Source organism: Sylvia atricapilla, chromosome Z, assembly GCF_009819655.1.
Source record: "Sylvia atricapilla isolate bSylAtr1 chromosome Z, bSylAtr1.pri, whole genome shotgun sequence".
Classification (NCBI taxonomy): Eukaryota; Metazoa; Chordata; class Aves; order Passeriformes; family Sylviidae; genus Sylvia; species Sylvia atricapilla.
Genome location: NC_089174.1, coordinates 794,994 through 821,096, shown reverse-complemented (window position 1 = coordinate 821,096; position 26,103 = coordinate 794,994). Strand labels below are relative to the sequence as shown.

Below are 26,103 nucleotides of genomic sequence, written 5' to 3'. Positions count from 1 at the left end.
TATCCTGATGCCTGGGCAGTTTTGTAGGGGCCTCTATAAATTGCCAAGGTAAACAAGATGCACAGAGCTGGGAAATGCAGTGACTGGATAAGGTGTTCTCTAGACTGCCCTTCCAACAGCTTTCATAAATTTTAAGTGTTTATGAAATCAAAACAGAGCCTCACCAGCTTTCTAAAGGGAAAATGGCCTTGAATTGTGCCAGGGGGGTTCAGCTTGGATATGAGGAGTGGTCAGTCACTGGCACAGCTGCCCAGGGCAGTGGGGAGAGGGGGCCCCATCTCTCGAGGGATTTAAAGCCATGTGGTTGTGTCACTGGGGACAGGGGTTTGTGGTGGCCTTGGCAGTGCTCAGGGAATGCTGGGCTTGACAGTCTCAGGGGTCTTTTCCAGCCTAAATGTTTCTGTGGTGTCAAGAGCAACTTGGTTCCTGCTCCCTGAGGCTGTTCATGTCACTGAAAAGGGGCACCAACATGTGAAACAGTTGGAACAGAGCATTTGTCCATGGGACCTAGTCTGTAGAACATCAAAGTCTTTCAGACCAAAAGCTCTGGGCACGCACCTATTTTCAAGAAGGAGCAGCAGTGTTGAACAGATGTTATTTCTAAGGTTTTGCTTGTGTTTATAGTGGATTTGTCTAATCCAGTCTGCGTGAATAATTTATGATAGGTGATACCTTTATTATTACATCTGTTCCAAAACACGCAGGGGGGATACTTGAGCTATTTTTGACCGCCCTTTAATCAGCGAGCAATTACCAGCAAACCCTGCTTTAAGGCAGAGGCTGGTTCATGTAGTGTCAGGTATTAGGGCAGTTTCCAGCTTCATGGCCTGTTCAGGAGGGAGGTCAGAGGTCTCCTGTTGCTGAAGAGTTTCTTGTCTCTAATCACGGTTTAAGCTTGGTTCAGGTGGGTCATACTGTGCAAATCCTGCAGGATTTTGGGCCTTTGGTGTTTTCATCCAGACCATCAAAAGGGGTGGGTGAGTAAAGCAGCATTCAGCTTCAAGCCTGCATGTGTCCTGGAAGCCAGGCGTGGGGCAGCTCAGGCTGTATCCCAAAAATTAACCCTTCTTTTGGCAAGAAAGGTTAATTCTTCTTGGAGTGCTGTCACCACTTCAGGGATGGTCAGGGGCCAAAAGGCATTGAACTCAAACTCCTAAAGGGCTTCACAAATAGGTTTTAAAGATCACTGACAGAGGGAAGACAAAGAATTTAGTGAGTGAATAAAGAATAATACGGCATAAATAATGTATGTAGATAAATAATGTGTATTTATAAATCTTCATATGCCAAATCTGAGAAATTCTATGCTAAGAAGCAGCTGAGATGATGCTTCAGTTAGTTCCCCTGATTCCCAAATGAAATGTTCCCGAAGGTCCATTGATTCATTTTGGAAAGCTTATCCAAAATGCAGCTGATATAAAGTCAGGAGGGATGAGACAGATAATGACTTCCAGTTGCTACTTAAATTAAAATTGATGAAACATGTTCAATTCAGTGAAAACAGGTTTAACTTGCAGTCAAAAGTCTGGATTCATAGGGAAGAGGGAGGTTGTATGAAGTTTAATTTTTTGTTGTTTTGGGTTTGCAGATGAATGCAGTTGGAATAACTGAGAATGTGAAAGGAGATCATCGGAAATTTGAGATCTGGTACAGTGGGCGAGAAGAGGTGTATGTGGTGCAGGTTTGTGGCTTCAGAAATCTGGGTATTTGCACATCCTCAGAGCAATGAGAAGAAAATGTGTCTCGTTGATCTTCATGGTTGTAGTGATAGCTCTACAATTTCCACTGTGCCTTGCCTGAACATAATGGGAATCATCAATTTCAAAAGATCAAGACTGTTTAAAATTTAGTAGTAGCTTTGGGGGAGAAAGGGGATTTCAGATAATTACAGCATAGAAAAGTAAGATTTTATTCCTACATTATAATGGATGGCTCTTAATTCAAAATTCAGACAATTTTCTCTTCTTCCAGGCCCAAACAGTAGATTTGAAGATGGCATGGTTGAATGAAATAAGAAAAATTTTGTTCAAGCAGCAAGAGCTTATAAAAGGTACATTTAAACAATTTTTCTGTAGCTTTCACTCTGCAGCAGAAACTTTCCTATTGTCACATTGCTGATCTTCAATTCCACTAATTCTCACTGGAGAATTGATTTTTAGAAGCCTGGTAGCAAAATAATGGAGTGAGGCCTTACATTGCAGGGAAATAACATAACTTGGAACGGTAAAAACTAGGTGCTCATGTGAAAATGAATCACAGAAGTACATTGTTTTGGTTGTCATTACCTTGGGGACTATTTCAAATTTGTTGTCATAGGTTTAATTCAAGAAGATACATAAAAGATGCCTAATTTTAACTATATCATGGTCCTCAGTAGCATGCTTAGTGTTGGATTTGTGCTAACATGCCACCTTAATCATAATTAAGTCTGTGCTTTGCAAGAGTCCATAGGTCTGTTTTTCTCTGAACAGAAATCAATAGGGTTGTACAAAAGGTCTAATTTTTAAAGTAATGCTCCAAGTGTGACAGTTGCTAATAAAAGCTTGGATTTTAAGCTGTGTTTGCCCTCCCAGCAGTGGAGAAGCAGCAGCCTGGCTCGTGCTCGGAGCAGCTCCCTCTCTCCTCCCAGCTGGGTGACAGGTGAGTGCCAGGTGGGGCTCTCTGGGGAGGGCTGTGCTGCTGCTCACCTCTTGGGGACAGGGTCTGCCAGGGCCACCCTTGAGCCTGGCAGCTCAGCCTGAGCTGCAGCTCCTCTGCAGATGGGGACACAGCCAAGACAGGACTCTAACTCAGGGCAGAGACACTGCAGCAACTTCCTTTCCCCTCCCAAAAAGATCAAGAACCAGCCACTAAGCCCTTAATCTTTACAGGAACATACAATGGGAGGTACCAGTATTATTTCTCACCCTGTTTGGCAAAACCTCGTGAAGTTTGCGTTCATTGATGAAGTAAAGCTAAGATTGTTGTTGTTGTTGTTGTTTGAACCATTCAGGAAGCAGCAGAGAGCCTCCATCAGCTCCGAAGAGAACGACTCGGAGCGCACCAGCCCCGTGATGCTGGACAGCGGGCTCGTGTCCCCCCAGAACAAGCCCCACAGAAGTATGGTCCCTTCCCCTCCCTCTGGGGTGTTCCTGTGGCTGCTGGGGTCCCCAGCCTGAGCCCCGTGCTGTCTTGCAGGCTGGCCAGGAATGTCCCAGTCCCTGGAGATCTGCGAGGGGCTGGAGGAGTGGTCGGGTCACCAGTACCTCTCCAACTGCTCGGACACCGAGGAGGAGGACGGGAACCAGCTGGTAGGTGGAGGTGTGATAGCCTCAGAGCCTGGGGGGCTGCCACAGCCAGCCATCCTCCCTTGCTTTCCTTACTGGATAATGGATGTATCTTGTCCATGTCTCTCAGAATTTCCATATCTCAGTTTGGGGAATGAGAAGATTCCTCAGCCGCAGTTTCTTGAAATAATTTTAATCAAGGTAGCTGATAGGGCTCTGTCACATTCCCTGCAGCAGTCAGAAATCACAGCTGCATGATATGAAATGCAGCTAAATAAGATAATTTTTTCTCTCTACCACAGTCTCCAGGAAAATACAAAGCCATTGCAGACTGCAAGAGGAGAGGATCAGAGGACCTGCTGGTGAAAAATGGGGATGAAATTCAGCTCTTGCATGAAGATGGTGAGGGACAGTGGTAGGTATTTTAGGATTATTTTGCCTTATCTGTAAGAGCCTGCAGGGCAGTCCCTTGAAATGTCGGTAGCCTGGTGATACACTCCTTGCAGCTCCTGACTGGGCTCTAGACCACTCCAGAAAGTTGGAGAATTCGTCCTATTGCCAATCCTGGATGCCATCTGCACTGGCTTGGCCTGGGGAAACAAGTCAGGACTTCACTTGCCATGGGTCTCTGCGTGAGCTGGGTTTTACCAACACCTTCACAGCCCCTCTTGCCATGCGCTTCCCACTGCAGATGGTGCTTCCCTTTGCCCATACCAGCTCAGCTCCAGGCTTTGTTCCTCTGGGCTTATTACCAGCCACAGAGAGCAATTGCAGGCGTTTTCCTCCCTCAGACAGCTGTAGGAGTGTCACCTGGGGGTGGCTGCAGTGTCTGTTTCTGTTGTCTGTAAAGCTGTGGCTCACAAGAGAACACCCCACAGCTGCTTCTCTCCTTGGCTGGGAGCATCCCCTGGGAACAGCCCTGGGCCTGCTGCCTGTTGGCCATTGTGTCCTTGTTTGGAAGGGCTGAGATCTACAGCCATTTGGCTGAAGTTTCTGGCCCTTTCCTTTCCGGGGTGATTCTGAGCAGCTCTCATCAGCCAGCCCAGGGGCTCAGTTGGAGGGAGCCCAGTGTATTAATGCTTGTTTGGGGTGTGGGAAGGGTGATTTTAGCAGGAACCTGGGTGAGATTTGTGCAGGCACCAGCCTGTAAATACACAGATGTCAATGCCCCATGCAGAATTCCTGGCTGACAGCTACAGCCCTTGCACTTCAAGAGGAATCAGAATAGGATAAAATAGAATGTTTCAATTGCAAGGGATCTACAAGGATCATCTAGTCCCACGGCATTTTGAAAAATTCAGTTTGTTGTTAGCAAAAGCAGATGCAAAGCATCTCAGGTTTGCTGGAAGTTCACCACTCCTGGGGGCTTCAGCCAGAGCCAGTCAAAGATTTCTCACACCAGGCTTTTTTGTTAGCACAAATTTCACTGCCTGACTGTAACAGAGGGTGGTCACTTACGAGCATGAGTAATTCCAGCTGCCTAAACCTGGGCTTAAATTTATTTATAGTACCTAAAATCATCCTACCAGTGTAAATAGCAGAGGAGTAAGAAGAATAATCACCCTTGGCTCTTTCAGTAGCCAGTTTCTCTCACTTGGCATCTCTGGAAGTTTCAGGCAGACTTGAGACAGAGTCCTGTTCTCCATTGTCTAGAGAGAGGTATAGGCTTTTTAATTAGGTTCTTGAATTTAGGTGGGAAGAATACTTTAAATGCACGGCCAGGTCCTGTTGAAATGCTTCCCTGGTGTGAACAAATTGTTGCTTGCACTCCCAGCTGTGTAGAGTGTGCCCTCACCAAACTGCTTCTGGGTTGGTTGGGTTCTGTTCCTAATGCTGTTGTCATTCAAAGGTTGGTGAAAAACCTAAACAGAAGAAAAGAAGGCTGGATTCCTGTCCACAGTCTGCAGATAGTAGTCGGTGACTGCAGGTTTCGGAATGCCAAAGTTGCAGGTATTTGATAGCACGCCTAGCAGAAATATTTCATATCTCAAATCAGGTCTTTAAAGCCATTTGCATTACACTTGATGTACTAAATCTGGCTGCATATGCCTCTGCTGGAAAAATAGAAAAGCAAGCAGCTATTCCAGAAAGCCTGCAAAAGTAGTAAACTAAGCTTTTTCTTTCTGTTTGTTTAACATGTTAAGACGTTTCTGAGACTTTAGGTACTAGTAAATTAAAACCAAGCATTTAAAAACATAGATTTCATTGCAAGAGCACTGGGTAGAAGACCGGGGAGAAGAGACGGAGTCTGACCAGGGATTCCCGTGACTGTTTTGCCTCCTGCTGTAGCTCAAACCCCGTGTGAACAGGAGGTACCTAAGCCAAATCTCCTCCTGCTGCAAAAGACATCGTGGCCTGACCCCAGCACTCTAAAGGCAATACTTCCTCCCTGCTGCCTCACTCCTGCCCTCACTGCTGCCTGCTGGTTAATCCATCCTTAGATAAAGTTTATAATAAACAGGTTACCAGGTTTCAGCCAAAGGCTTAGAGTCTCCAAACCCGTATTTCTCATTTTCTAGCTGTAACTGTACATAGAAATAGATAGGGAAGCATAAGAGATGACACAAGAAAATGCCTTAAGAGCAGCCTGTTGCCCTTGCCATGTCCACAGCGTGACTGCTCTGTGTGTTGCCTCATCATCATGCTGTCCTCTGCAATGGGAGACCAGGGTTGGAGATGGAAGAGCTCAGGAAGCCCACATAGTCCATTAAAAAAAAAAAAAAAATACTAGTTATGACTGTATGATGCAATTTCTTGCAAGGAGATTTCTCTTTAAATACTTTTTTCTGTCAGAATCTGTTATTTTGATGAACATGAAGAAAGCCATCTGACAAGCTTAAAATTCCAGTTAGTTCTTGATGGTTTTCTGGTATATTTCAGTGAATCCTTCCTAGATAGGAAGGTATTTTTTATCCCCTTTGTTGCAGGGCAGTCAAATCTCACAGGTTGAAGATTTGCTGATTTTCTGTAGGGGGTAGTTTGCTAACCAATGATCAGAGTTTACTGGCACCCTGTTTTCAAGATGCAGTCATGGCTCCCTTGGTCTTCTCTCCACATATAGCCATCCCCTCTCACCAGGTCCTATGCAAAAGGGCTGTGAATGCTTCTCAAAAAAAGGATGCTGGGAACCATGCACCATGGTTTGCATTGTCAGTGATAATATCCCCCAAAAACCTAGAGCCTGTCAGCTCTACACTGGTTTATAAAGTTGCTGAATACAAACTAAGGGGAATTGCATGGGTGGAACCACATAAAATGCCTCCTGTGAGTCCCACATCACTGCCCAGGTTCTCCAGAGCTGTGTCCCAGGGTCTGAGAACACTGAGGCTCTGTTTCCCCTGTGACTGTTCTCTTTTGCTGTTTCTGATCATGCCTGCAGTCCTGAGGCATTATTCTAATCTTACACACACTCCAGGAGATATTGGGGGATGATGTAGGATGTTCTCTTGCTATTTCCTAGACCTATTCCTAGAACTCTTCAGCAATGTGTCCTTCCAGCCATAAGCAACTTGCATTCTGAAAATTGATTTTCATACAGTACTTCTGCTTTCAGCAGTTCCCTTTTACTCTGGGGGCCTGGTCACTTCACCCTGCAGATGACACTGTACCACTGACTCCTTGGGAATGGTCTGGACTGGGCTCTTTCCTGCTTTTTCAGAAGATGGAGCTCTTGCTCCAGTATAGCAGAGCAGAATTAGGCAGCCAGGCTCGTGGAGTGAAGCAGGGGCAGGAGGGAGCATCAGAACCCTCACGGATTATGAATTGTTTGTGCTGAAATGCTGGTTTGCATGTCAGCTGTGTAAACATGACTAACATGTTGTGGGGTCCCCAAGAGCTTAGAGAGTGTTGGAGTCACTTCAGTGCTGGAGGAGAGGCAGTTCTGGCATTTTGTGGGGGCAGTGCCTGTCTTATTGCTCAGCTCCAGGTTCTCCTAATTAAAACTCCATGTCCAGTCACAGAATTTCATAGCAGAATTCATACAAGTCTGGGGCTTGCAATTTCTTTCAGAGCAAAGCCTTTAACTGAATGGAATAAATTATTCCCTTACCTTCACATTCTTTGATTTATACTGTGGCCCACCAAAGGATAGCTGATACCTGCGTGACTACAAGCTGTTCCTCTCCCCTCCTGCTAATTATTCCAGTGTTGAGTCAATACAGATCATAATGAAGTTACAGGGAACTTTTTGCTGTCCGTTTCAAGTTAGCAGGGCGGGTATTGGGTGAATGCTTCACTCCCCACCCACTCCAGCTTTACAAATCCATGGTCCTCTTGTAAATCTTGGTCTGGATATAAGCCGTGAGGTTCTCTGGGAGGAAGGTGGCTGACTTGGAGATCATCTTGAAAATGAGTTTTTCTTCTGGTGTCCTTCAGCCAGAGAGCTGTAAGGTCTGAGAGGAGTCCTTGCTGCCTTACTCCAAACAGATATTTTCTCTCTGCTGTGCAAACCCGTGGTGGATTTTTTTAATGTGCATGACAAAGGAACAGTTTTGTGTTGCAGCTGGTAACATGCAGAGCTCAAACCAGAAAATACCTTGAGAGACCTGTGCTCAGAAAGAGCAGTACTCAGAATGTAACTACTGCTGAGGCTCACCCATGTGTTGGTAGTTTGAGCTGCCTTGCAAGTGCTCAGGCATTGCCTGGTTAACTGACTTGGCTTTTCCGTTAATTAACAGAGATGCAATATTATCTCTTCACTTCAGGGAAGGTTGGGGCTCCAGCATTACAATCCCAACTCCTCTTCTGCACTGGAGCAGGAGACAAAACATGTCCCTTGGTGGCCAGTGTGCCAGAGTTGACACTTTGCAGCACTGGCAGGTCTGTCAGTGAAGTGAAGGGCATCTTACCCCTCAGCTGCACTGCAGCACCCACGGCAGGGGTTGGAACCAGATTATTGTTGAAGTCTCTTCTTACCCAAGCCATTCTGGTGATTTAAGGTGGGCACAGGCTCCTGTTCTACATGCCAGACCCTCTCCTAGTTTATTTAACACATCCCGCTTGCTAAATTCACTCTTCTAAGCCTTAGGGGGATTCCCTGTGCCTGCTCTCCATGCCATAAAGCTGAGCAAAGGTTTCCCCCCACTGGCAGTGCCTGAAGGACCCAGCTTGCATGTTCTATGCCCCTCTGGACAGGGCACTGGGGATTGTTCTGTGCCCCTCTGGACAGGACGCTGGGGATCATCCCCTTTTGTGGCTTCCATCTGCCTGATCAGGGTATTTATTATCTGTGGCTTGAGCTTTTGCAGGCTGCTGTAAGCATGTTGGCTGAAATGTGCAAGCTTTGTCCACGTTGTGGCTCACACTCGCAGTTTGCAGCTGCAGCACAGCTGTTTGCACTGTCCCTCACGCACTTTAATGATTGCAGCCACAGGCTTTTGTGTCCGTACAGGGTCCCTTAGAGGCAATGCTGATTTCTTTTTGGCCTTTGAAACATAAAGCAGGGTCTCCTCCTACGACCTGCGGTGCCAGCCAGCTTCACAGAACAGCTATTTAGTAACGCCAGAAAACCATTTCCAGCCTGACAAAATAAGGAGCCTAGAGAAGATATCAGCTGGCCTTGCTGTGATAATGAAGTGATAGATGATTGAAATGAGTCAAACCCTGTGGTCCTGCCTTAGTCAAGGCTCTCACTGAAGCCAGTGGGAGTTCAGCTTTTAGGGAGAAATGCAGGAGTGCATTTTTTTTTTCTGTTATACAAATGTTACATGATTACAGGGAACAATGTATTTCTTGGAATAAGATGCTTTAATATTAACATCATTCTCCATTACTTTATAGATGCTGCCCTGTGTAACACGAGAAAGTTTAGTTCCCCTTGAATTAAGGGTGAACTAGCAGCATCCTATTTTCGATGCTCTTTGGAAGCTTTCAACTAAGTGTTACAGAGAAATAGCACAGTAGTTGGAGTTGTCCTGTACTATTCATCACATTCACAGACCTCCACAGCTCCATCTGCACTGAGTGGGACTGGGGTCCTAAGCAGCTTCTCATGCTCATAAAGGAAGCCATTCTCTGCTCTTTGTTTTTTTTCGCCTGTGGAAATTATGGTATTTTATTAATTTTTCCTGCGGTTTTTCCATGACATACATCATGTTTCATCAGAGAAGTACACTACAGTTTCCTGACACTTTGTTTAGATGCTTGAAATTTCCTCTACAGGTTGAAGTAGGTTTTGCCTACTTATTAGCTGACAACTGTTGAAGTTGCAAACAAGAGTTGAGTTTTGGTAAACTAAAAAAGAAAAAAAAAACCAAACCACCAAACCCAAACAAAGAAGCTGTATGTCCTGCTTAATTGATTTTATGGGTGGATTTTTCTTAAATATCTGCTTCAGCTACGTGAATGTAATGTTCTGTAAGAGCATCATCTGGCTGACTCACGTGTGAGGATGCAATAAAACTAAAGATCCTCTTTTTGCACTTAGGGTCTGACTCCAGCCCATTTCAGTCAGCCTCCTTGATTTCAGTGAGGTCTGGATCAGGTCAAACTGACAACTCAGGGTTGTCACCAATCTCTTAGGGTCCCAAAGCGTCCCAGGGCTGAAGCCTGTATCTAGCAAGTGTTGAAGTTTACATTAATGTATGTACTTTTGGAACACGTGCCATAAATCCAAGCTAAATGTCCATGTTTGCACTAAGGATGTTCTTGTGATAAGACTTTTCCAGCATCTTTAACAATAATGAATCTATTGAATTTTTGAGAAAGGAAAAAGAATGTTGAAGACTCATAATTTAATTTTGTGTTTCTTTGTCTAGTTTTGCTTTTGTAGAACATAGGTAGGTACAGGTGATTTGAACTTTTAAGCAGATGTGTGCAAAGAGCACCTGAGTGTGTGGAGAGCAGGGTTAATAGTGTGCATGCAGTAGTGAATTTACTCTGTCTCAGCCAAATGAAATGTTTATACCATGGGCTAAACCATGGGGACCTTTATGATCTGACTTATACTTGTGAACTGGTCCTTAGGCACAGTCCTGAGTTAAGTTTAAACACAGTGGGTTTGTTTCGTGACCATTTCTGTGTGGAGGAGTTGTTGAGCTGCTCTCTGGCCGTGGTTGCCTGGGGTTCCCCACCCCGTGGTGGGTTTCTCCACTCTGGGTCTCCAGGACTGGGGGTGACCCTTGGGCACCCTCAAAGCTGGGACCAGCTGAGTCTGGACTGAGCGACACCACAGACCCAGCAGGATCCTGCTGTCCTTCAGCCGCTGGCAATCACAGTGCACAGGCTTTAAGCCATTGGGGATTCTTCTTATCTACTTCCAAATCAATCACAATGCACTAATTAAGTGGGAAAGTAGGAGTGTCTTAAGTTACTGTTGGGGCTGTTTATAGTGGTAACGATTCTTGTGGTAACAATACACATTTTGAGGTACAACTGTAAATATTTGTCTGAAACATAGCACACATTGCATATTAAATGATTTTAATCTTCTTTGTCTTCCATAGTTTTAAATCTAAGCTTTTATTAATTTATGAGGTTGATAAGTTCCGCAGATCTGAATGTACAGTCTGAGGTTTTTAACATTTGAAACTTTGCACACGACATGGTATGTTCCCCTGAGTATGCTGTTGAACTAGGCTCTTCATGTATATGTATAAATTACAGTAGAGAATTTTCTCTGACTGCAAGTTTAAATGAACTATATTGTATATGTACCTGTAAAAATGTGTTAAATCTATATTTAAAGATTAAAAACTTGTTAAATAAATCCATCTGAGAATATGCAATTCTCTTCAAAGATGCATCTGTTATAATTCTAGAGAAAAAAATTTGCTCACAGTGTTTGTTTTATTTCATTTCCATGGAACAACTTAGAACCTCCTTACATGCATTTTGATTTTAAGGTAAGCAGTGGCAGATGACCCAATTACCTTCCTGCTGGATGCAGTGGCAGTGAAAGTGGGAGAGGCACCTGAAGGCTGAACAAGGAGCTGCTGACACCCTGCCCTGGCTCAGGGTGTCCCCAGCCTCTCCTGCACCCATCCCAGCAGGATCAGGGTGTCCCCAAGCTCCCCTGCCCCCATCCCAGCAGGGTCAGGATGTCCCCAAGCTCCCCTGCACCCATCCCAGCAGGATCAGGGTGTCCCCAGCCTCTCCTGCACCCATCCCAGCAGGATCAGGGTGTCCCCAAGCTCCCCTGCACCCATCCCAGCAGGGTCAGGATGTCCCCAAGCTCCCCTGCCCCCATCCCAGCAGGATCAGGGTGTCCCCAGCCTCTCCTGCACCCATCCCAGCAGGATCAGGGTGTCCCCAGCCTGCCCTTTCTTCCAGCACTGGGCAGCACTGCTGGAGCCAGCTCTGTGCTGATGACCATGGCTGCTGCCCCTGATGTTCCTCAGCCTGACTGATGTAAAAACATCTGTTTGGGAGCACTGTGGGTGCACTGCTGTGTGTGTTCACCTCCCTCATGGGCTCCTGCTCCTGGGATGCTGCTGTGGCACCAGTGCCTCTTGGGCTTCCTTTGCCCACACTGCTGTGGGCAATGCTGTGGCACACTGGCCTGGGACATGTGTGAGCCATTCCCCCGCTGATCCACCAACCTCTGCATTTGAGATTTGGGGACTGACATCACCACAGCAGCACCAGTGCATTCAGAAATGCAGACATGGGTCTTTAAAAGAGCTTTTTATTGCCTTATTACTGAGTTTTCATTTCATTCTCTCAACTTTTGCCTTTCAAGAGTACAAGTTATTTAATTTGGAAATGTTTATTGAAACGCAATGCCATCTCAAGACCACGGAGATTGCTGTGGTCCCTCTCCAGCTCCCCGGTTCCATCCTCCCAGCATGGTGCACAGCACTCCCCGGGTTCAGGGGAGCCTCGTGGTGTGCTTTATCCACTTCACATACTTGGAGACCCTGGTGTAGATGCCGTATTTTCCAGGCAGGGCACATTCCTCTCCCCAGCTGGTGATGCCTGTGAGAAACCAGGTGCCCTCAATCTCCGTGGTGTAGGGCCCCCCGCTGTCCCCCTCGCAGGTGTCCCTGCCCCCAGACGGGAAGCCTGCACAGAACATGTTCTTCAGGATGGTGGTGGAGGTGCTCTTGAGGCAGGTGGGCCGGTCAACAAAGGGCACCTTGAGCACCTGGAGGGTGGTGGCCTTGCGGCCGCGGAAAAGCGTCTTGCCCCAGCCGCTGACCGTGCCCACGCCTTGCTTCAGCAGAGTGTTGGTGAACTCTTGGCTGCCCAGGCAGATGGGGGTGACGTAGCTGTTGAAGGTGAGCGGCTGGTCCAGCTCCAGCAGGGCGATGTCGTTGTGGTACTCGTTGACGGAGGCGTTGTACATGGGGTGCGGGAGCACCCTCACCACCTTACGCCTCTGCTCCGTGTGGTCGTCGGTCCTGACATCGTGTTCACCTGCAGGGACAAACGTGACCGGGGCTGCACCCCTCGATGGCAGGGCCGGGGGCTGTGCCCTGGTGGTGCCATCCCGCTGTGATTCCAGTGGGATGGCGCCAAGGGCTGAGCCCTCAGGCTGCTCCTGCCCAGGCTGAGGCCTCCGTGTCAAGGGCAGCTGCAGGCTGCCCCACACCTCACACCCCGGCACAACCCAGGCGTGACACCGGGCACACATCGCCCACTCAGGCAACGAAGATGCAGATGTTTTTGCCAGAGTCAGCAGCAGTGTGGCTGTCTGGGGGATTTAGCACTCCCAGAGAGATGTAAGGGCATGTCGCCCCGGCAGCAAAGGGGGCAGAACTCACTGATGAGAAAAAATCTTGGTTTAAAATCAATAACGTATTAGCGAAACTTCCCTTTCGGAACCCCCAGAGCCACGGGGCGGGATGGGGCGCAGTGGGGCACAATGCCGTGCCCGATGCCCACAGATCCCCCGAGCCCCTGTGGCGCCCGAGGCTCGGCTGCCCACAGCCGCTGTGGCCGAGGTGCCGGCAGCCTGTCACCTTCCCCGCCTTGTGTAACAGGTAGGGAGAGGGAAGGGCGAGTGCTCCGTGCTGGCAGCCCGGCGAAGGGGCCGCAGCCGGGGCCGCCCGCCGGCGCTGGAGGCTGGGAGAGCAGGACGCCTTTTGGCGGCCTCAATCCCGCAGCCCCAGGGCGAGGGCGGCGTCTGGCCGCAGCTGCGGGGCTGGTGCCGGCTGTGCCGGGCTCTCCGGAGCGCAGCACCGCCTCAGAGCAGCGGCGGGGCCCGGCCGTGCCTGAGGGGAGCGGGGCCGGCGGGCTCGGGCACGGCTTCTTCCGGGCGGAGCGGGAATGCCGGCCCCCTCCCAGCGCCTTTCTGCAGCGCACACGCAAGACAAACGCGGGGGAGCCGTTCAGGGGGGTTTTCTAACGTCAGAGATGGTTGCTATTGCTGAGGACCTGAAAATGTGGTTCAGGGGAGGGAGTGGAGAAGCAAAGAAGCATAGGGGAGGGGAATGCCTCTTCCACCGCGCTTTAAAGCTGCCTGGGTGAGCCTGTGGCGGAGGTGAGCTCGCCCACGGCCAGGTTGATCTGCGGCTTTGGGACCAAGGCAGACACAGCTCGCTGCTCCTGGCAGAGGACGGGCTGATGGACTGCTGCGACTTCGGCTGGGGCCTCCGTGTCCCACAGGGCTTGTGTCAGACCCCTCAGGGCTCGTGTCAGACCCCACAGAAACTCATGTCAGACCCTACAGGGCTCGTGTCAGACCCCACAGAAACTCATGTCAGACCCCACAGAACTCGTGTCAGGCCCCACAGAAACTCGTGTGGGACCTCACAGAACCTCGTGTCAGGCCCCACAGGGCTCATGTGAGACCCCACAGAAACTCTTCTCAGACCCCACAGAACCTCGTGTCAGGCCCCACAGAAACTCATGTCAGACCCCACAGAAACTCGTGTCAGACCCCACAAAACTCGTGTCAGACCCCACAAAACTCGTGTCAGGCCCCACAGAAACTCATGTCAGACCCCACAGAAACTCGTGTCAGACCCCACAAAACTCGTGTCAGACCCCACAAAACTCATGTCAGGCCCCACAGAAACTCATGTCAGACCCCACAGAAACTCGTGTCAGACCCCACAAAACTCGTGTCAGACCCCACAAAACTCGTGTCAGACCCCACAGAAACTCATGTCAAACCCCACAAAACGTCGTGTCAGACCCACAGCAGCTCTGGTCAGACCCCACAGGGCTTGTGTGAGACCCCACAGAACTTCGTGTCAGGCTCCACAGCAGCTCGTGTCAGACCCCACAAAACTCGTGTCAAACCCCACAGGGCTCGTGTGAGACCCCAGAGAAACTCATGTCAGGCCCCACAGAACTTGTGTCAGACCCCACAGAACCTGTGTGAGACCCCACAGAGCTCGTGTCAGACCCCAAAGAACCTCGTGTCAGACCCCACAGAGCTCGTGTCAAACCCCACAGAACCTCGTGTCAGACCCCACAGAAACTCATGTCAGACCCCACAGAACCTCGTGTCAGACCCCTCAGGGCTCGTGTCAGGCCCCAGAGCAGCTCCTGTCCCGCTGCTGCCCTTCACCGTGGTCACAGTGCCCTGTCCTGAGCCTTGCTCAGCCCTGTGTCCCTCCCCTGCTGCCCAGGTGCCCACCTGCCACAGCCGTGAGGTTGTGGATGTATTCTGGCTTCAGGCAGTGTGCTGCTGTCACCACCCACTTCTCGTTGATGATGGATGCGCCGCAGAAGCCCAAGCCATCGCTGTTCACCAGCAGAACCTGTGGGAGCAGGGGGAAATCACACTCAGGTTTGTGTAAGCCTGGACCAGTGGAAGGTGGCCCTGGTCACAGCAGGAGGTTGGAAGTAGCTGATCTTTAAGTAGCTGATCCTTCCCTTCCAGCCCAAACTGCTGGATGATTCTATGATCTGCTGAAACCGATGGAGCTATAAAATGAGTTGCATTGCTCCTTGAAAAAACTCCCCTTAGCCTTCAGCTTACTTTTGGTACATTCATGGATACTGGGCAATCTGTTGCTGAAGCTCAACGCTTTGTACCACAGGTAAAGCTGCTGTGGCTCTGACTTCTGGCTTTCTTTACCAGAGGAGAGCCTCATGCAGGCAGCTTTTGTTGATGTTTCACAACAGTGAAGCAGGCAGAAAACTGTGTATGGAAATAAGCTGTGTTCCTGTTAGGCTCGAGACTATTTCCAGTCTAACCTCAGAGACAGGCTTTGGGTATTTAAAAGTAAGATGATCCTGTATTCACAGAGTGAGTGACTGCTGGGGTTAGAGAAGGTTTGCAGAAAGAGCTGTACCTGCCAGGGCACCTCTCCTTTCATGCTGTCTGACCCGCCGACGACGCGGGTGCCCGTCCTGAGCACAGGTGTGATCCTGGTGGTGGCAGCAGTGCTGGTTTCCGTGGTGTTGTCCAGCACCTCGTCAGGGCCATCGTCAGGGTCGTCAGCGGTGATGTTCCAGTGCTCAAAGGTGTTCATGGATCGGGTGAGCTTCCTCTTGGCTTCAGGAGCCGTGATCCTCCCGCAGGGATATGGCACTGGGAGAGGAACAGTCACAGCTGTCACTGGCTGTGTCACACCGAGTTTTGGTGACCAAAGGGGCAGGCGAGGAGGGAAATGCTGCCTCACTTCAGCACGGTTTGAGGCCAGCACAGGTCTGTGGGCTGACCACGTGTACCCTGTGCCCACATTCCTGTGCCTGGAGCCACAGTGAGAGTGATACATAAAAGTAACAAAAGCATAGATTGTTTCTGGGCTTTGGAAATGACATCTGAACAGCTTTAAAAGTGAAAAAAGTTTGTGTTGAGCATGCCTGAGGGGCCGGGGCAGCTGTGCCTGCTCTTGCCAGGATGTGTGCTGCATACCTGGGAATCCCATGCTGGGCAGCCGGGCGCTTGGCCGGCATTCCTACAGCAGTGACTCCAGAACAATCAACAGCCAGCTGGGAGAGGGCAGGAAATAACCTCTGCCAATTGTACAGATAATCCTGCTTGGCACCAAGGTGAGGAAAACATTAATAAACTCTTCCTAGAGTTGTATATTTTCTTTGTTAATGAAGATCTCATCTGTAGGCTCGTTTCAGACAAGCTCTTCCCATTTCTCTCCCACGCAGTGTGTGCCGAATTCCTGCTGGTAGTGCCAGTCAAAATAGTAAATAGCACCAGGCATTGTCTTTCATCTGAAAAGCTTTCAGAAGCACTGAGCAAACAAACATTAATGTAAAATCAGATGTGTGTGTGGCCTACTGAGACTTCGTCCTTTATTTTTAAACAGTTCACTTTAAGAACAGGACTCAGTTGAGTGCTGAGTGATGGAAAGTGGTACCTGAAAGCCTAGCCCGTGAAATTAAGGTTTCAGAGACAACAAAAGCTAAGCTTTTGCAGGAAGGGCAATCACCCAACCTGAAAGATGGATTTCTTGCTAGCTGTAAACCTTTTTGGTCCAATGAAAGTGATACAGCGTGTTGGGCAACACAGGCCTGAGCCCTTGGTGAGATCCTTTGTTAACAGCATTCCCAACCTAAGATACTTCTTCCTAAACTGATTGTTGACAGCCAGCACTTTCAGGAGGTCAGTGCTCCTTGCTGCAGCTGACAGAGCTCCCCTGTGCAGGTACCTGCATGCAAGCTTGGGTGTGCAAACCCGCTGCAGTCAGGTGTTAGAAATATGAGAGCATCAAATGTTAACCTGACTTTAGATGACAGAATATATATCTGCTCAATCTCTTCTCTGCCAGGTGTGTTTCTGAGATGTTCATGCCCAATTAATTTGGGCAGTGCTATGGTGGGTTGGGTCTGCATGTGTCAGTGCAGTTATAGGTATTATGATGGTCTAGGAGCAGAGTAAAGCTGGGGAACACAACAAGAACCAGCTATTCCTTAGCCCTTTGTGAAGCTGCAGCCTCAAGCACTGCATGTTCCCTCCACCCCACCCAATACAATAGCTAAGCCAGAGGCAGTTCTCATTGAGGGACTCTGCAGATACACATTGCTGGAAGGACAGCGCCAGCACAAAGCTTCATTTGTACCCGCCAAACTCAGGTAATTATAAGGCACTGGGTCATGACCAGCCATGAAATAGACCACCAGGAGGATTTACAGTGAGTAAAATCTTCTTTGGTTGTGAAAAGCTCAGAGCATCCTCAGTGCAGAATCAGTAATTAATTATTAACTCCTCCTGGAAGAACACGGGAGTGAGCCCTGGCTGGGTGCTGGTGTAGCTGAACATCACCTTTCTGCCTTCAGAAAATTTGTGATGTATATTTAGAACTGTAAGATGGCTGGAGCCTGTCTGAGCAGCCATCTGAAACGAGCATTTGCCTTTGAACAAATCCCTGGACAACTGTCCTCTCTCTCCACTCACCCACCTGGACTAAAAAAGGGATGTTTACACTGAACCCTTCCAGCCATACCCCACATTCGCCCTTGGGAAACTAGGGTCGGGCTCTACCTTTGCTAAGCAGGAAAGCAAGCAACAAGGTTTCCATCAGGATATTGCATGTATGAAATTCACATAACTAAATCCAGGACAAAGCCTTGAAAACTTTAACCCAAATCTCTTAAAAACAGTTTAAAAGTTAACCTGTAGGCTCGCAGGACTTCCCATCTTTATGCAGTTTATAGCCAGCAGCACAGGAACAGACAACCTTCTGTGGGGGCTGATGACTGCAAAAGTGCTTGCAGCCTCCATTTTTAATAGCACAAGTGAAGTCTGAAAGAAATTAAAATGAAACTGTGAGAGTTCTTTGGAAACAGAACTGGTCAGAGATTTGTTGAGACTTGGGGGTTTGGGCTCAGTGACCTCCCTGTGGTTGATCCAGACTATGGAAAACAGATGATTATTTGCAAGGAGATGGGGAAGAAGAACAATCCCATCCCTGTTTATAATGAAGTGAGCAGGCAGGTTGAGGAGCATATAGAGCCCCACAGAGCCCTGGCACAGCCTCCTGCCTCCAGCAGCTGCGTGCTGGCTGAAATATGGCAGCCTGACCCTAAAAGGCTCCTGCAAATATTTGGTAACAAGACACGTGATTTCCCCACTTTCGTGCTTTTGGCAGTGGGGGAGAACACCCTGTGTCAGATTGGAGCAAACCCTGCACCCAAGCAGGGCTTTGTACTGGGATTATTGCTGGGCTCTAAACTTCAAGACAAGCCTTATGTTCTCCCTGATGTACCAACCAGTCGGCACAGCCTGGCTTGAAGACCCATTTCAGCAGGATGTGTGATGAAACAAGTCCCAGTCTGAGGCAGAGAGAGATTTCCCTGACTTGCACCTGTCTTTTCCCACCCCACCCTCACTCCTCTGTGGTGGGAACACCTTGGAGGTGGGAAACTACAAATCTGCAGAGGCCTTTGCAATTCTCAGTGAGTTTTCAAATAACTTCACAGCAGATTAACTCCACTCCTACTTCCTCAAGGACACCTCCCTTCCTGTAGCCATTTTAATGCCATCATTTACTATTTTTGCAGAGCTCTTCTTCACGCCTCACTTCCAGCTCTATTTTTGCTCCTCACTTCCCCAAGAAATCTGCAATGAGACTATTTAAATTTGATGCAACTTTGAAATGCTCTTTTTAACGTACACTCCTCTCTTGCCAGAGCAGAAATACAACTAGAAAGAGAATCTTTTATTAGTGCAGTGAGTCTAGCACATTATGCGAGTTGCACAGCCCCTGATTATATTATAAGAGCTGAATATCCCTCTTGCTTAAATTATCAGCTGTTTGGTTTTCATAAACTCCTCAACCCATCAGGAAAATATTTGCCTTTTATTTGCCTCCAGAATCAAGGTTGCTGCTGATAATTATAATTATGAATTAAGCAGAGTGTCATTGAGAGAAAGTCAGGATAATCCTGCCCTGCCCAGCACCTGCTGCTCAGCCTGGCATGAGAAAGGGAAAGGGGAATGGGAGAATGGTGGTTCCATGGGGAATCAGTGGGAAATTCTCCTTTCAGCAGGTGAGCAGGGCGTCCCTGATTGAGCAGTCCGGAAAGGCTTGTGCTGGGACATAAAGGAAGGGCTCTGTGTCAACATTTGCCCTGGCAGCCACAGCTGAACACAAGACCTTGAGCCTGAGTCTCCACTGAGCCCTCCCTTAGAGCAGGTGCTCAGCAGAGAGGGAGCTGGGGCTGCACTGGGGCCGGGAATATCCACTACTGTATCCCCAGGCACGTCCCCCTGCCATCCCCAGTGCCAACAGGCTGAATTTACACCTGCCTGCAGTGCCCCACAACAAAGCACCACGTGTCTCCAACAGCCCTCAAGAGGGGCTCTGACCCCACGTTTGTCATGGGGTTTCCAGCAGAGCAGCATGGCCCTGGAGGAGCCCTGTACGTACCTATCTCACAGTTCTTGCCTTCGTACCCAGCTGGGCACCAGCACACGTAGGAATTGATTTCATCCTTGCAAACGGCTCCATTTTTGCACGGGTTTGGGTTGCATTGGTCCCCATCTTGGAGAGAAGACAGGGCAGTTAAAAACACGAGGCTCCTCCACGCCTGGTGCCCACCCACGCACTGCAGCCCCACTGTGCAAAACCAAACGAGGCAGCACAGCCTCTTTCTTTGTCATGGAGAGAAGCCAGATCCTGGCAGCCAGGTGTGCAACAGACCATGTCAGCACGGGGGCAAAGCAGCAGCAGAGCTTTACTGGAGTCCCACTGCAATCCCTGCCCCCGTGGGTGAATTCTACTCCTTTCAGCAGAACCCCTCCTCAGTCACCTTCATGGAACACCTCAGCAGCACCTCATGTCTTGGCCAAATTAGACAAGTTTAGGTTTGCCACCTCAAGAGTGCTTTAAGTATCCTGGGTTGTTTTAACACTAACACTGTTCTGTGAAAGTTTGGGTCTGTCCACGTCTGTGTGTTACGATTGAGAACCTTCATGCTGCTCTTTCTTTCTCAGTCCTGTACTACTATTTCCTGGTCTAGATTTTTGCTTATGTGCCAGGGCTTTTATTTTCACAGCTGCCTCCAGCTGAGGACCTGAGGCTTTAATGAAAATATTCACCATTGTGAAATTTGTGATCAAATATTCTGGAAAAGTAATCAGTGATGTTAAGTGACAGGGGATGCCCTTTGAAATGTTTGTGTCAAGGCATGGAGAAAGGGCAAGGCCTTGCTCTGTTTGTGTCCTGCAAAGTGGCAGCACAGTGTGGCAGTCAATGGGGTTTTCAGGAATGGGCTGGAACGCAAAATGCAAACAGGAACAGAATGGTTTGGGCTTGTCTGAGTCCTGGTGTGGAGGTTTGCAGGTAGGGTGAGGATTGCAGCTGTTGTTGCTGCCTGGTGAGGGCAGCTGGGGCTCAGGTGCTGTGCAAGGGTGAGCTCCCGTGGGCTGCACGCTGGGAATAGCAGCTTGCACCCTGAACAGCAAACCAGGCACCTCAGATGACAGAGGAATAGATGGCATTCCTTATTTTTGATAAGCTAATTTGTTACAGTGGCAGGGAATCAAATGCAGTGTTGAGTTTCATCAGTTGTTTTTTTCAGAACACAGCCCTACAATGCAAATGTAATGTTTTTATTTTAAAGTCTGAACTGAGTAATCTGAATTATTTAAGGCTTTTTAGTGAGATGTTCTGGGCACTTTGCCAATCTACAAAACAGTTCATTTATTAAAATGTCCTTAAAATTAGTTTCAGATGGTGTAGTGGGCATTGAAATCTTTTTGTTAAGGGACCAAGGAGTCATTGGGGATGGAGGCTGAAAAGGAAGAAGTAGATGTGGAAAGAAAACAGTGAAGTAAGGGTGTGAATTGCAAACAGCTGTTTGCAATGATCATGTTGAGTCTCCACTTTAATATGGCATTTCTAGGGATTCGTGCTGTGCCTTCACAAGGCTGTGCCTTATCTGGAGATCTCTGCTTGAGAACAGAGCATTCGCTGTTTGCTGAAGGGGTGTTAATTACTGCTGTGGTATTTTACTCTGTGACACAGCTGAAACTGAAGCCCAGAGGGTGCCCTGGGCTCAGTGAGATCCAGCAGTCTGCCTGGACTTGTTTTGTTCTGTGAGGTTTTTGAAATTTGTTCAGAAAAACCCTGCTTGAACAAATAAAATGGTAAGATGTTTGTTTGGTTGGTTGGTTGGTTGGTTTTTGGATTGCCATTTCTATACCAACGGGACAGACCCAGGCTGGGCACTGCAGAATTTGGAGTGCAAGGCTCAGACTGGCTCTGTCAGTACAGTTTCTGTATTTTCTGCTGAAATACATCTATTACAGTAACATCAGGTCTTTGTGCATTGAGAGGGGAATATTAAGCATTAGAACATGAAGAAAGCAGCTCTTACCAACGTATGTTTGCCAAAACTGCATCTGCAAAGGGAAAAAAGAAAAAGTTTCCTTTGTTTTCTAATTTCTGGGTGTTGTCTGACTGAAGTAGTACCTGGGTGGCTCCAAAGCTGAAGGAAAAGACTTGCAGGGAAACCACCACCGCTGTCATCCCAGTGGTGACGGATAAGGCCTCTAAAGCAGTTCCCCAGCCCAAGCGATGGAGCACAAATGAGAATTAACCATGCTAGATGCTGCCCTTGGCCCTGTAGGCTTTCTCCTTGCTCCTCTTGCTCCTCTGTGCCCCACCTGAAGGGTGGAGAGCTGTGGGCTGGAGGGAACAAGGTGCTGCCATTTCACAGCAGCATAAATACTCACCGTTTTCTCTTCATTTTCAAACACTTCTCGGGCTTCTTCATAGCTGCATTTTTCTTCTATGCATTCCCTCTCGAGGTTCCCAGGAATAACCTCTTCCAGCCTGTTGGAGTTGGCTCGCTTTTGCCTCTGCAGAACGGAGCTTGCCTCTTTGTTCTCAATGAACACTGAAATTGGGACAGGAACAGGGGCTGGGCTGGAGCAGCTGGGATGGGCTGTCAGGGCTCTGTTCTCCAAAAAAAACAAGCCCTTTCCAGGTGGGCACCCCCCACTGCCCCGTGGCCAGAGACATTTCAGGACTGTTATTGTGGACCTGAGCTCTCTTTATTGCCCAACTTAAGCACAATCCGAAGGATCAAATCTGCAGAGCCAAATGTCAAAATAGTCAATAAGCAGAAATGACTGATGGCAAGAGGGAGATTGGGAGTGCTGAAGTTTGATGCTTAAAATACCCTAAAGCAGATGGTGTGAGAATCTCCCATCACAGATGCACAGACTGGAATAAGCTGTTTGAAAGGGGAAAATAATAGGCTTTTTCGTGCTGCTGCTTGGTGAGGTCTTCTTTGGACACAGAAATTGTCCTGCTTCGTCTGCCCGTGTGGGCTGTGAAAGCCTCTGCAAGCAGCTGTGGCCCTTGGAAGCAAGGGGCATTTCCTCCTCTCCCTGCTCCTCATGCTCACCCATGGCCCTGGGTCCTAGCATCTCCTGCAGGCAGGAGGAGTGACATGAGCCTTACTCACCCCTGAGCCACTCCTGGGCCTTACTCACTCTGCCAGCAAGAGCTGCTGGCACTGCAGGGACCCCAGTGTGGGTGGGATGGCCACAGTGGCCACCAGCCCTGCCGTGGAGGCTGCCTGGTGAGGGGCAGTCATGGTGCTACCATGGGTGTTGTCTCGGCAGGGCCATTGTCCCAGCAGCAGTGGCTGTCCTGTGGCAGCCCTGGCAGGGTTTGCTCCTGACCCAGCTCTGCTGAGGGTTCTTCTTCACCTCACTAAAATACATAATTCACCCAGGGAATGTCCCTGCTTCACTTGCCCAGCCTCTCCTCTCTCTCCATCATCCCGCAGCATGCCCAGCAGGTCCCTTTTTGTCACCAGATGGCAAGGTAGAGCAGCTCTCAGAGCCGTGGTGGCCACCCGGGACACAGACCCTCCTCTGGGGAAGGGCTCAGGGCAGTGTTGGACTGTCCCCACTGAGAGTTAGGGACAGCGTGAGCTTGGCCAGGCAGGGAGAGGGGACACCGAGGATCAAGCACCAGCCACTCATCCCTTCTCACAGCCAGACCCAGAGCAGAGCCCAGCCTTGCTGAGCCTGCAGAAGAAGGGTTAGTGAAGCTCTCATAAGCCCCAGGCAAGTTAGTTGGTTCACACCAGGCCACCACCCTCTGTGGAAGGAGCCCCTTCACTGACAGGTGTCTCTGCAAGAGACTGAAAATGCTCCTTCAGCTCCTCCCTCAGGTGGCATGTGCCAGGCACCTGCCACAATTAACCCGTTTAATGGAGAGAACTCATTTTAATGAATGCAGCTTTACCTCCCTTCAGATCCCTCTAGGCTTTCTCCCTTGTTTACAGATCCCACATGCTGCTTTTACAAGCAAAACTTGATTTGGACTGAAAGATGCAGGCCCTGTGGGGTGACAGGAATGGCACTCACCGGGCTGGAAACCATTCTCACACAGAGAATACACTCACACAACATTTATTCAACATCTGAACCAGAATCTGAGGGAGTGACACAGTCCCTGGAATCGGTGCTGGCAGGGCACACCTGTCCTGTCCACTCTATTTTATAGGGGGTACACCTTGGTGGGTGGTGGAAAAAATACAAGGTTCCACTCTCTTTTCATTGCTGAGCAAACATTTTGGAAAGAACTTTTTTTTTTTTTTTTTTTTAACCTGTTTCCAGCAATGTTTGAATGAAAGAAGAGAGGGCAGCCTTGCAGCAAACAGGAGCTCACACTGGATGTGAACCAGCCTCTGCTGGAACTGTTGCTGCTACAGATAAATCAAGCAACAGCCTGCATTACTGTGTGTGATTGCCCACATCCATCAACTGCTCTATCTTGTCTCCAGCTTTGGCTGCATCCTACAGTCTTTGTTAAAATCACACTGGGTTTGGCTTTAAACAATCCTCACAGTGGCAAGTCCAATGAGTGTTTTATGGAGATGAGCACTTGTTTGTTCTCCAGGACAAAGTGATGGCACACAAGGAGGTGTGACTGTCACTCCACCAGCAGCGCTCTGCCCTTTCCCCCTTCTGTGTGTGCCTTCTAAAATGGCTGAATCGAGCTCTGAAAGCTTAAAGATGCAAAAAACATAAGAAAAATTCCATTCTTAAAATTAATCCTGTGACACATGCTGTATAAAATCAGCATAAAAGCTATTATTTCCTTCCCCCAGAAAAGAGCCAGAGCTTTAAAGAGGAGCTATAAAATGCAGCAATGCCTCGGAGCTGTTGTCTCCCACAAGACTACACAAGCTGTCGCGCTACCAAGTGACAAACTGTCCCTTTGCCAGTGTCTGTAACACCCTGTACCCAAAAGTGAAGGGTTTGCTCAGTTTTAAATGAACTCACCTGTATTTTCACCACCCAGACAAGTTCCCAGCAGACATATGGAGAGTATGAGGGGGATATTTGCCATCTTCTCCCCAGTGCCCACACCTCTTGCTGACAGCTGGTTCGGGCGGCGGAGCTCAGTCAATAGTTCCAAAGTGCAAGTGCTTGTTTACTGACTCTGGGTAACCCTTGAATTTAAGGTCCCCAGATGTTCCAGTGCCCAGCAAAGCCAGCTGGATGTTCTACCATGGGAATCCCATGGTGTGTTCCGTGGCACTGGGGGTGCTCACCAGCTGGCAAACGCCATCCACAGGGATGGGGATGTGCCCTGCTGCATGTGCTGCTGTCTCCCAGGCTGCAGCTCCATTAATTTCTCTGAGGCTACAATGGCCCCTGGGTGGGTGTTAAAGCTTTCGCTCGAGCTCATGAACTATAAATTCTGTGCACCCAGCCCAGAAAATTAGGAGTATTCCTTTGTGAGGCAAGGGGTGAAGACATTTCTGGTTCATGGTGTTTGGAGTTACTTCTGCGTGCAACACAGACCCAGCAGCTGCTGGTGAAGAGGACAGGCTGAATATGAGTTGCAGCCTCGTGAGGTCTGTCTTGTCTAGGTGGAAAAAATCCTCTATCTTCCCTTTCTTGAGCAAACAAAAGGTCCTGAAACCTATAATTCATCTTGTTTCTTCTTGCTCCGTTTAAAATGATCTTTATTCATCACTGACAGTAGCTTTTGTTATCAAATTTCTGTGGTTGATAAATGAGTTAGGATGAGGTAATGCACTGTTGATGTAAATTGAATGCAAAGTGAAGAAGGTAATGATCGCCTCTCATTTTCTGTGCATAAGGAAATGCAAATGTGAGAAAATAAATTGAGCTAAAATGCTGAAACAATACATCTCCTATCAATAAAGAGGAGTGCAGAGAATGGCCTGCCATAACAAAGGATAATTAGAATCTCATTACTGTAAATATTTTAGTTTAGAACATAGGTCAGTCAAATTATTTTAGGTTTATGATGCATATTTCACGTGTAATAGTTTTTGCAACATTATTGCCAATTAATCTTCACAGAGAATGCCAACATCATTAGAATAAACATGGCTATTAATACAAAGAGTTTCAATTGTTTACTATTCCTGTCAACTTCTGGGGTACTAATTTGAAAGCAAAGTGCTTCTTTTCATTTATTTTGCAAACAAATCCTCAGAATTGTGATCCCCAGCATGGGCCCTTTGGAGATGAAAGCTTTGTTGTTTAGGTGGGTGACATCGATCAGATCTGGATGTATTTTGACTTAGTGTTCAATGTTCTCAAAAGAAGAGTGTTTAAAATAACACTCAAGTGATGTTCCTTCCTATTAAATAGGCTTGCAGTAGCATTGAGCTGTGAGGAGATGTCCCTTCTGGTTTGATGTGGTTTGGGCTTTTTTATTGAAATACCCCCTTTTTTGTTGGAATGGAGGCATCCCACACATGATTGCTGTGCCTGTGCCCAGGGCAGAGGGAGCTGGCAGGGCTGCAGGGCAGCTTTTTCCTGGCAGGGTCACTCCTCTGACCTGGGGGCTGCCTCTCCTTCAGAGGAGCTCTCTGCTGACAAGTGAACTGAAGCTTCTGAGAAGTCAGGACCAGAAATCTATCTCCATTTTAATCTGATAGATATTTGTTTAAAATGTGCTCTGGCTGCACTGATCAATAATGTTAAACAGCCTGATGGCTTGAGGATCTTGTTACAGGATTGTTCATAATCCCCCTT

At 48.3% G+C, this 26,103-nt stretch overlaps 2 protein-coding genes across 3 annotated transcripts in view; one reads left to right on the top strand and one right to left on the bottom strand.

Moving 5' to 3' along the window:
* MCF2 (MCF.2 cell line derived transforming sequence) overlaps positions 1 to 9,524 on the top strand; it is a 53,343-nt gene extending 43,819 nt beyond the window's left edge. The window contains exons 23-30 of one of the 2 annotated variants that reach the window (XM_066339440.1): positions 1,589 to 1,681; positions 1,972 to 2,050; positions 2,577 to 2,640; positions 2,993 to 3,099; positions 3,178 to 3,290; positions 3,569 to 3,681; positions 5,116 to 5,216; positions 9,045 to 9,524. In XM_066339440.1, the coding sequence (XP_066195537.1) occupies positions 1,589 to 1,681; positions 1,972 to 2,050; positions 2,577 to 2,640; positions 2,993 to 3,099; positions 3,178 to 3,290; positions 3,569 to 3,681; positions 5,116 to 5,216; positions 9,045 to 9,085 (711 nt within the window). In that variant the 3' untranslated portion in view covers positions 9,086 to 9,524. Of the gene's footprint in view, positions 1 to 1,588; positions 1,682 to 1,971; positions 2,051 to 2,573; positions 2,641 to 2,992; positions 3,100 to 3,177; positions 3,291 to 3,568; positions 3,682 to 5,115; positions 5,217 to 5,465; positions 6,315 to 9,044 lie in introns of those variants that run through there. The other variant, XM_066339441.1, reaches the window with a different exon arrangement.
* A 2,349-nt stretch (positions 9,525 to 11,873) lies between these two features.
* On the bottom strand, positions 11,874 to 24,486 carry F9 (coagulation factor IX). Its single transcript, XM_066338697.1, has 8 exons — positions 24,370 to 24,486; positions 21,799 to 21,962; positions 21,441 to 21,465; positions 19,490 to 19,603; positions 17,734 to 17,862; positions 15,452 to 15,690; positions 14,791 to 14,914; positions 11,874 to 12,620 (listed from the first exon to the last, which is right to left on the bottom strand). The coding sequence occupies exons 1-8, from the start codon at positions 24,434 to 24,436 to the stop codon at positions 12,073 to 12,075; spliced, it is 1,410 nt and encodes a 469-aa protein (XP_066194794.1). The 5' UTR covers positions 24,437 to 24,486; the 3' UTR covers positions 11,874 to 12,072.
* Between the last annotated feature and the right edge of the window lie 1,617 nt (positions 24,487 to 26,103).